This window comes from Cyprinodon variegatus, unplaced genomic scaffold (genome assembly GCF_000732505.1).
Source record: "Cyprinodon variegatus isolate N-32 unplaced genomic scaffold, C_variegatus-1.0 Scaffold260, whole genome shotgun sequence".
Taxonomy (NCBI): Eukaryota; Metazoa; Chordata; class Actinopteri; order Cyprinodontiformes; family Cyprinodontidae; genus Cyprinodon; species Cyprinodon variegatus.
Window position 1 is genome coordinate 792,837 of NW_015150713.1, and position 10,463 is coordinate 803,299.

Below are 10,463 nucleotides of genomic sequence, written 5' to 3' on the forward strand. Positions count from 1 at the left end.
TCTTTCCAACTAACAGAATCTGTGATTCTGTATAGAAAGTATGTTGAGGTTGAAAAAAGGTTATTTTTTCATGTTAATAAATGTTATGTCTTTATTAACTTGGCCTGTTTTTTTGTTTTTTTTACCTTTCTTACCTGGCCTTTAAAGGTGACGGAAACCTACTGTTAGACGAGGACAAAATTATCCAGTATCAGTAAAGGCAAAATGCCATCCCCTCTTTAAGAACCTGTAGCTTAAGCATCAAGATATGAACCTTGGCCTTTTTAAAATCTCGTTTCCGGAGAAGTCATTTTAGATAGAGCGATGGCCACTATAGTCACCAAAACTCAACTCTAGAGGGGAAAAAAAGCTTCAGCAGCTTCACCAAATCATGTTAGTGAACAGAGGAACTTTGCCTGTAAGGAATAGTTAGAGTGTTCAGGATAGCAGCTATTTGAACTGTTTGTTGGTTGGTTTGTTTATTGTAAACAGCTTATAGTTTTTACAGTTGGTCGAATCATTTTATTTGCAGGAGACTTAACAAGAAAAAACGTGCGAACTTGTAGATACAAGGATACCAATTAACTTTGGGAAATAACTTCAGTTTAAATGGTGAAAACATAGCTGAATTTAAAACAGCTTGTTAAAAGGCAATTCACTTGGTGATTCAAATATCTCTACATATTATTTATCACCATATAATGATGCACTAGTTACAAGATGATTACGAATTTTATTCGAAAATTTATTCGAAAAAAAGGCCAACAAGCCGTAGGGTTTGATTTTATTTCAACTATGGAGATGAGGCTCTGAAAGGTAATCTCAAAGTGGGATTAATTTAAAAAAAGTTTAATGAATTGGTAGTTCATTAAACTTATTTTATAAAAAGCTACATAGGATAAAATGCTGGGGGTAGTGAATCAAAGTTAGTGCAACTAAAACGCTTCTAATGCAGTCATGGGTTATGGATGAAAACTCAGCTTTTGCAGATTTTTAAATCATTTTATAGTTTATATTTATCATAATTTGAACAAATACAGTAGTAGCCATTCAAATTTCCCTACTTTCCTTGATGGGCCCTTGGCTGGTCCCCTACAATTCCTTTTTAAACATCAATCTTTGTACTAAAATATTCTTTCTGTCATGATTTGTGGACATTAAGATCTAAAGAGAATCTCCTTCTCCTCGTCAGACCCTGTAATTCAGTGAAAGGATGAAGTCAGAGTATAAAAATATGCACGTCCAGGAGAAGGAGGGGGTCGCACCAGTGGCTGGAAGTTGGAGGGGATTTTGCTGAGAGTTGCAGGGAAGTGGGCTGCCATTCGGCTGGCGTTTGACTGTGAAGGGCCATTTTGAATGGCTGCTACTATAAATCTATGTGCAGCTGTCTTAGGATAATAAAGCTTTTAAGTAGCCTCACCCAGCATGACCATGAGATCCCCCAGCAGGAGTGAAGCTCCCTGTCCCGCCCACAGACGCCTCATCTGGGCCAGCCGCGCTCGACGCTGGTTAAGCTTGGAGCTCTCATCGTCACTGCGAGCAGGTCTGAGGACAGATGCCAAAACATTAGAACTACAGCTTGATACCAGGCACTCAGTTAAAGACAGCTGCAGGTTTTTATGTGTCTATCAATGATAAACGCAGTCCATTATGTAGATACAACATGCGCTATTACATGAAAAGGACAATGTTTTTATCTCACACTAGATGCCTTTTTTTTTCTAAATGTCTAATCCATTTATTTAGAAACAATAATTAGACTCAGTGTGCAAGCATACCTGTCAAAGTCCTCAAAAAGCTCCCGGACAGTCATGGCTGAAACCACAGCGATGATGTAGGGCAGACAGTCCTGCTGCTTTCCAAGCGCCAACATTTTAGCATAACGTGGAGCCACAGGAAACGACGCCATGGCTCTACCCAGCGGAGTGATGGGACAGCTGAGCTTCGCTCGTTGCAAGTCTTGCATTCTTAAAAAACAAAAAACAAAAAAATAGCTGTTAACATGGGGAAAAACAAAATTAATGTAACAAAACAACAAAAGATCTTTATTTGTATAAAGGCAGGTGATTAGCACAGCTCTTAAACTCTTTCCAATTTGGATACAACTACAAACTTTAATTTAACCTCATGGGATTTTATGCGATGGGCTAATAAAGTAGCACGTGATTGCAAAAACCTGAGCTTTGAACATCACATGAAGCACAGATCATTCTAAAAAAGGAAACAATGTAGCACAATTACAAATAAGAGCTGTCACATGCAATAAGAGGATGAGCAAGGACAGCATTATTAAGGAGGAGGCCCATGTTAACTGGAAGAGCTATAAAATAATCTATTGATGGGCAGATTTGTGGAGTTATGGATGAATGAGGCTAAAAACAGGAAAAACCTGTTAGAGCTTGTAAAAGGCTCGGGACAGGCCAGAGGTTTGACTATGAGGCGAATAACCATTGTGAACATATAGCCAGAGCTGCAATGGAACAAGTACAGCAAAGCATTTTCATCAGTCAGAATGGCCTAGTAAAAGTCCAAACGTAAATCCAATGGAAAATCATAAGCAATCATTTTAAATCTGTTCTCAAACACAATCCATCCAATCTAACTGATCTAGGGGAATAAAAAAAAAAGAGGAGCAGGCAAAAATTGGTTTAAGTCCTACTTTAAATGTTTATGCCTTTATGAAACACATTTTCCTCAACTTCAATGAGTTTCCGCACATTGGCAAGTCGCTATTAATGAGAACATCTCAGAGAAAAATGTTAGAGGAAAATCCTTTAAGCAGGAATCTAATGAAACCAACTTCTAGTCTGATGATCATTGGACTTTTAGATAGGAAACAATCTTCCTGACTGAGCAACTACAGCTATAATGAGCTTTACTAATAAACTCATAACCTGAGGCATTCCCAGTGAGAAACATTAAAACCCAACCCCCTAAACCTGTTTACATTTGCTTTAAAAGCTATAACATTACTTTATCTGTTCATGATGGTTTTAAACCATTTTGCCCTCAATATTTTATGTATTATGCTGCCATTTAAATGAGCTTTAGATAAGAATTAGTTAAACTTCATCAAAAAAAAAAAAAAAAACCTCAACAAGTTTTCTGTAAAGCATTGCAACAGTCAGCTACCTTCCTGAACGAGGTGGCTCTTCCAGAGCTCCCAGTGAGACCAGTAACTCCTCTGCAGCGACCAGAGCCTCAGCGGAGGGAGGTGTGGGGAAAGGAAAATTAACCACCTGCAAAAACCACAATTTGAAAACAAAACGTGTTGTTTGCTTTTTTGTCCTTTTCCCTTAAAACATCTGTTTTGTCTCTTTCAGACCTTATCGATGTTAAGATCCTTCATCTGCAAAACCAAGTCCTCTACAGGCCTGCGGGTGATCTCTGCTTCGGAAAATTGGCTAAAGTCTCCGAAAACCGCAGAGGAATACAACCTGTGCAGGGAAGCAGAGAAGAAACATAAAAGCGTCTGTAAGTTAGAATCAGACGCCTCGATATCTGACCACTGTCTATTAGTACTGACCTGTAGCAGTGTCCCGCCTCCGTTCGTCCAGCTCTGCCTGCCCTCTGATTGGCCGAGGCCTGGGAGGTCCATGTGACTTTAAAGGACGACACTCCTGTGACTCGGTCGTAGTAACGCTTCTTAACTCTGCCACAGTCGACGACGTATTTGATGCCAGGAATGGTCAAAGACGTCTCTGCGACGTTTGTGGCGACGACACAGAGACGAGTGCCTGGCGGAGGAGGCCTGAACACCTGCAGTCATAAAAACACTATATTTACATTTGGGTTCATCTGAAAATGTGGGGCAGCGGTTCTTTGCTGTGGGAGCAGCATAACTGGGTCCAGAATGCAGAGTTAGGAAGCAAACTTAAAATTGGTGGTAGAGGTACAGAAACCTCTCCTCTCCGCATTGTAGGGGATGGTCTGAGAATGAGTAACATGCTAACTCAAAACTGCCATTGACTCATTTTTAAACATCACTGAGGCAAACATATTGGCCTTACCTTCGCCTGCTGTTCAGGGGCCAACAGGGAATACAGAGGGAGAACATAGAGAGGAATGGACGGGTCGGCTTTGTCCTCTACAGAAACAAACAAAGAGCAACACTTTGCTTAGGATATTTATTGTCAGTGTTTGATAACAACAAACTGTTCAGTAGCTCTGGGTCAACAGCTACAAATAAACGATAAAACAATAATGACTTGCTGTTTCCTTTTTTTAATAAAGGCCAAATAAAATAGGAATTTCAACCTTTGTCAGTTAAGCACTGGTTTTAAACTTGTGAGTAAAAGAAATGACTTTCAATATAGTCACAGTAACTCTTAGTAAGGTTAAACTCAGAAGGAAATGATAATGAGGATGAATGTTTAGATGTCTTTCCCTATGAAATCTTTCCAAACCCAGAACGAGCTAAAGGTGTTTTTGAGTAAGAAGGGACTGCAAAAGGTTTACCAAATGTTCCTTAATAAAAATACATCTCTAAAAGTTTACTTTAGGGCTAATCATTAACCATCTGTTAGGATTAATTTACCCGTGTCGGCTGGATCGTCGCCTAGATCAAGGTCCGACCCTCCGTCCTCCTCATCTCCGATACCAGCCTCTCTGTCCTCGTCCCCCTCATCCACTGGCAGGGCAGAGTAGTTATCCAGGTCGATCCGAGGCAGAGACTACAATCAGAGTTAAAAGGACAAAAACATTTAAAAATATATCAGACAGGGAGAGAATAAAAACATTTTAAAAATCCAGTATTTTTAGGATTTTATTTTCTTAATGTCTAATCTAATACAGCCATTTCACAAAAGCTTATTGAAACATTGCTGCAGTATATGAGATCGATCCCACAGAAAAAATTTTGTCTTTACAGCAGATAAACTCACAACATTCTTCTTCTTTTTGAGCTTCTTAAATTTCCTCATTGCCTCAGCCGTGTCTGCTTCCTGTTCGTCAGCTAAACAGAGAAACAGGGATATTCAGAACAGAAGGGATCCTTCTCAGGGATCAATGGTTATTCATATGGGGAGAGGCTGACCACGCACCAGTGGCTGTGCTGCCCTTCCTGAATGGGAAGGCATTCCTGAGTCTCCTGCAGAGGCTGTGGACCTCAGCCTGTCCTGTTAGAAACACCAGGATGCCCCCTGAGCGAGAAAACAAATACCATCATCAACTGTTCCCTTTTACACACACAAAATGCTCAGTGCATGCATTGAAAGTACTGATAAAGAATAAACTATGGCTGAAACAATTATTCGTGATTAATCAATTATTGAAATGATCGTCAATTAATTCAGTAATCGATTAATCGTTAACTGGAGCATAGACTCTAAAACATGCTTTTAGCTGACAGAGAAACCCACTTAGAGCAGCAATTATACCAAAATTGCATAAAAGAAAGGAAACAGTTTGCATTTAAGACAAAAAATATATTTTTCATGCTCTGTCCAAAACTCCTCAAGTGGAAAAGTTTCAGTTTCACCTGGTCTATTTTCGTAAAATGTCTTTTTTAATTAACCTTTTCCTCTCTGATTATTCATTGATTAATCGAAAAAAAAATAATCGACAGATTAATCAATTTGCAAAATAATCATTAGTTGCGGCCCTAAAATAAAAGTTAAAATGAAAAATACCAGGAGGCAGCATCCTGTGGATTTTGCAGGTCTTGTGAAAGGCCTCCCCGGTGTAGTCGTCCAACGGAGTTCGTTTGTTGAAATGTACGGTGACCGGGAACTGCCGAGCATCCACCTTAATGACGGGCGGTACAGTCCGAAAAAGCTTCTGGTTTTCTGTGAAGTCCTCAACGCGCAGAGTGGCTGACATGATCAGCAGCTTCATGGGCATCCCTTTCTGCAGGCCGACGCAGGGGAAAACAGGCACAAAGTACAATTTGAGGAAAACTTATTTTTCGTGAATCTGGTTCAATATTGCACTGGATTCACGCCACAGAGAGCTGAAAATGCAACAAAATATAAACATTTAACTGCTTAAGTAGTTAAATGCTATAAATGATAAAAGAAAATAATTCCCAAACAAATTTTTTTTTAAATCTGCTCCATTTCAGACTCTAAAACCCTTGGACTAGGAACATACACTGGGCGATATGTTCAATCGTTGCATGCAGCTGCAGCTCAAACTGTACGATGAAATCGCAGTTTAAAAGTTCACAGCTCATGATGTATGTTCTCACACTGTGCGACCCGACGCTCTGATGCGATCTACCTACTCACACTGCACGTCTAAAAAACACCCGTCGGGCACAGTGCCGAGAGGCAGCGCTGGTCTGACTCAATCTGGAAGAAGTAGAACTCCCTTGTTTGCACATGTGCAGCGCTCAAGGTTCTGGAAAATCGGCTCATAGCGCTACTTCAACAGCATGATTTGTCCACGATCGACCCTCGGTACCCACTGTATACTATACGATCAAGGACGCACAATGAGGCTGAAACTCGGCCGCATTGTAAAAATTCTTGCACGACTGGAAAATCAGCCCAAAAAGGGCAAAAAAATCGTACAATCCAGGCCTGGCTTAAAAATAAAGAGAAAAGAAGACAGAGTAGGCATACTGAAGTTCAGAAAAATAAAGTAGTGAAGAAAAGGTTAATTAATTAGTCCTTTTGATTTTTTTAATGATATGCATGCATTTAGTTTTATAGAAAAGTTTTATTAAAATGTTAAAATCATATTTTGATGTGATAAATCAAAGAAAGTATGGACATAAAAAAATAGAAGAAGAAACAGTCCAGGAAATCTCAGTATGTAGTTTTCTATATTTTAAATATGGAGTTTTTTTTACATTCTCAAATTTTCAGGAATATGTATGAACAATGATATCAGGCAGCCTTTATATACATGCCAAGGATTAGATGGATATCTAATTCAAAGTTTAGCTAAACATTTAGCAAACATATATTAAAGGGAATTTGCCTGAAATTAGGTAAACACAAAGGTGTATCCATCAAAAGTGAAACACAGCACAGCATTGTTTCTGACCTTGTTTCTCAGTGGGACGATGCGAGACAACAACCCAATCAGGATGTCCGTGTAGACGCTGCGTTCGTGGGCCTCGTCTATAATTATCACACTGTATCGCTGGAGCAGGAAATCCTGCAAATCAAAAGAAAAACACAGAAAAATACAAATAGTGTTAACTTCAATTTAGACCTATTCCTCGATCGATGCTAAGCAGGCTGCTTTCATGCAGAGCCTGGGAATTTAGGCAGAAATAAAACAGAGTAAAACCTTCTGAATCTCCTTCAGCAGGACTCCGTCTGTCATGAACTTGATCTTTGTGTCACTCGTCACATTGCCCTCATATCGAATCTGGTACGACACCACTCTGAAACACAGAAAGTTGATTTATTATCAGTAATTTAATAAAAATGTTCCCTTAGGATCTAAAGAGATCAAATATTGAACCTACTGTGTGGGAAGGTTCATCTCTTTAGCCACTCTGTGTGACATACTGACAGCGGCGACCCTCCTTGGCTCTGTGATCCCAATGATCCTGCTGCCGCTGAATGAAAGAAGCAGAACAAAACTTTTCTTAAGCTATTGAAAAAACGCTCAGGTTATTAATTCATTGAATGGATGGACGGACGGATGGACGGACGGACGGAAAACAGAACAAACAGAAGAAAGGACAAAAAGATGGATGGAATTTTTAAAAGTCAGACATTGTGTAAATAAAAGAAAATACATATATTTTTCAATGTTCAGATTTTTCCAAACTATGATGTGATACTAGAACATTTTCTCCAATTCAATGTCAAAAGAAACTTATAAAAACAAAATGGATCCCCTACCTGGCATAACCAGCCTCATACAGGAACTGAGGAACCTGTGTCGTCTTTCCACTTCCTGTCTCTCCACAGATGACAACGCAGGGATTCTCCTTGACTGCCTCCATGATGACCTGCTCCTCACCCAGTACTGGGAGCTTCAGACGAGCTTCCTGCAACAACAGAATTACTTCAAGCAACCAAACAAAGACCAAATCCATGAATGCATGCAATGGGATTTCCCCTCACCTGAACCTCAGCTGACCGGTTGACGGGAATAAAGACAGCCGGCTCTGAAAGCCTCTTGCTTTGTACGGTGTTCTGATCAGTAATGGTCTCTCTCTGTTTATCTGGATCCACGTCATTCTGCTCCACCTTCACTTCCTGTTCGCTTTTAGCAGCTGTAAGAAGTTTGGATGTCTCTGTGGAGTTATTCCCTTCGTCTTCATCCTCTTCTTCCTCCTCAGAAGATGTCTCGTCCTCACTGCTTTCTTCTTTCTTTGGTTCTTCATCCTCTTCTTCTTCTTCTTCCCATTTTCTTTTTCTGTTTGCCCCACTGACACTGCTGATCTTTGGACCAGAGCCTCCATCTTTCACTTCATCCAATGACCTGAAAAGAAGGAAAACCACTGATCCCCAAAATCCAGAGTAATCATACTGCTGCTGTCTTTAAATCTCTATTCGCTAAAATCACACAATCCTGCGATTTCCTTTATTTCTGCACATAATGGTTTTTAGATCTAAACTTACTGTTTAGTTTGGTAAAGTTTTCCTCCTGTTCCCAGTTTGGATGTTGTATACAAAAGTTTCAGTTCAGACTCTGGAAGCTGCACCTCACACAGTTTGGTCAGAATATCTGCCCTCTAAAAACAGACAGAGATATCTTTATGGGATATGAAATAAATAAAAATATAGGGTTTAATAAATGTCCTGAAAGTAAAAGAAATGTCCTTAAATTATGTCTGAAAACAGAAGAACATACAAAAATACTTTGATCTTTTATTTTCAGATGGTTGCGATAAAAAGAAGTAATAACCCTGTTATAAGTTTTCTACAATTTGTCACATAACAATAATAAACCTTAACATATTTCATTGGGATTTGATGTTCTATATCTATAAAAATACAGCACAGTTATGATTCCTTTTGCATTTTCACCTATTTTAATTATGTAAATGACAAAAAATACATTTACCTATATATTCTCTAAGTTGGTTCCAAGTTTAGGTAATAACTAAACCTCAATGAATATAGGTTTAAGCTGTAGGAAGTTTTATTTTGTTATGGTTGACACAATGGATGAAATAAGGAATCCTGAAGTCTGTATAAAGTCATTATTTAAGACAAATCAGGACAGACTTTAAGGTTTTATTTGTTAACATGATCTTTGTATTATTGAACTGAAATCGTATATAATGATACACAATTCCCATATCCATTTAGTATCACACTGCTACATACTGATTACGGCTGTGGTTCTTGTTGTCTTACATGAGCTTTCTTCTCTTTACGCTCCAAGACCTTTTGTAGCTCTTTCCTTTGCTTCTTTGTGAGAGGTTTTTTAGGTTGTTTAAGGTTTTGCTCTTCCTTTGTTTTCTTCTTGTTTCTGGAGGCTGGAAGGACCAGAGCGTTGCTCTCGTCCACACCTTTCAACCTGTCTCCATCTGTCGAAAAAAAGAAAAGAAAAAAGACAGATAATCTAGAAAGCTATTATACAAAGAGGGAATGGACAACCAATTTGATAGCTATGTTTCTAACCGTGCAGCTCAACCACAACACCAGTCTTCTCTTCCTTCGCTGGTTGCTGAGTGTCGCTTTGCTGTCTCCCTTTCCAGTTGTGCTTCTTCCTCAACTTCCCCATTTTAAACCAAAACCTGGGTACAATGCAGAAAACACACTATGATACCGAGACAGACACGGCTCACTAATCTGAACAACTAAGATAGGACCACGTCACCAAAATGTCTTCATGCAGATAATGTGGTGATTATAACTGTTGTTCGGTTCTTACTTTTTCGGCTAAACCCTTCAAAAAGATTGCAGAGAATAAAATAGATGCTTCTGAAGGAACTCATGTGGAACCCCACATAGCCTTCACGTGTAAACATCTATGTGTACGTCACTATAAATTGTCCCCCCCGAAATAAGGGTTTCTCCGGAGAAATGTTCCGCGGTACATTTTAGTGGAAATAATTAAAAATGAAATACAAATATAATAAACGATATAGAAAATAATAGATATAAGGAAATTAAATGATAAATTATCATTATTAATAATACTTAATATCATAATATGGAAAAGGAAAGAAAGAAACAGAAAAAAAATAGAAAAATTAAAAGAAGGTGGCAGAAGAAAATTAGAAGAATTTTCAAATATGAAAGATAGGCAGGGAAGAGTAAAAAGGATAGAGTTGCATATAAATTGAGAGGTGTTTAACTTAGAATGATAAATAAAAGACAAAAGTGGGATACAAAAGATAATAAAGTTTAGTTTATTATAATTGTTCAAGTATTAGTCTAAAACAATGGTCAATAATCCATATATTTACCTCTTTATTCTTTGTATTCAAATATAAACTTAAAGCATTGTTCTTAAAAAGATAAAGAGTCACAAGTTTTAAAAGATGCATATCAAGAATTGTCAAATTATATATATATATTAAAAAAGAAAAGAAAAGCACAATACTTTTGATTAAATCTTTATTT

General features: G+C 38.3%; 1 protein-coding gene across 1 annotated transcript in view; it reads right to left on the bottom strand.

Annotated features, from left to right (window-relative positions):
• dhx37 (DEAH-box helicase 37) overlaps window positions 1-9,895 on the bottom strand; it is a 14,400-nt gene extending 4,505 nt beyond the window's left edge. Inside the window, exons 1-19 of the mRNA XM_015382595.1 lie at window positions 9,769-9,895; window positions 9,516-9,631; window positions 9,249-9,421; window positions 8,508-8,620; window positions 8,007-8,367; window positions 7,782-7,930; window positions 7,400-7,492; window positions 7,219-7,315; window positions 6,970-7,083; window positions 5,610-5,826; window positions 5,022-5,120; window positions 4,863-4,933; window positions 4,517-4,652; window positions 3,990-4,066; window positions 3,506-3,738; window positions 3,305-3,416; window positions 3,112-3,218; window positions 1,758-1,946; window positions 1,400-1,524 (exon numbers count right to left, since the gene is read on the bottom strand). Coding sequence (XP_015238081.1) covers window positions 1,400-1,524; window positions 1,758-1,946; window positions 3,112-3,218; window positions 3,305-3,416; window positions 3,506-3,738; window positions 3,990-4,066; window positions 4,517-4,652; window positions 4,863-4,933; window positions 5,022-5,120; window positions 5,610-5,826; window positions 6,970-7,083; window positions 7,219-7,315; window positions 7,400-7,492; window positions 7,782-7,930; window positions 8,007-8,367; window positions 8,508-8,620; window positions 9,249-9,421; window positions 9,516-9,618 — 2,569 coding nt within the window. The 5' untranslated portion in view covers window positions 9,619-9,631; window positions 9,769-9,895. The remainder of the gene's footprint in view (window positions 1-1,399; window positions 1,525-1,757; window positions 1,947-3,111; window positions 3,219-3,304; window positions 3,417-3,505; window positions 3,739-3,989; window positions 4,067-4,516; window positions 4,653-4,862; window positions 4,934-5,021; window positions 5,121-5,609; window positions 5,827-6,969; window positions 7,084-7,218; window positions 7,316-7,399; window positions 7,493-7,781; window positions 7,931-8,006; window positions 8,368-8,507; window positions 8,621-9,248; window positions 9,422-9,515; window positions 9,632-9,768) is intronic.
• Window positions 9,896-10,463: the final 568 nt, after the last annotated feature.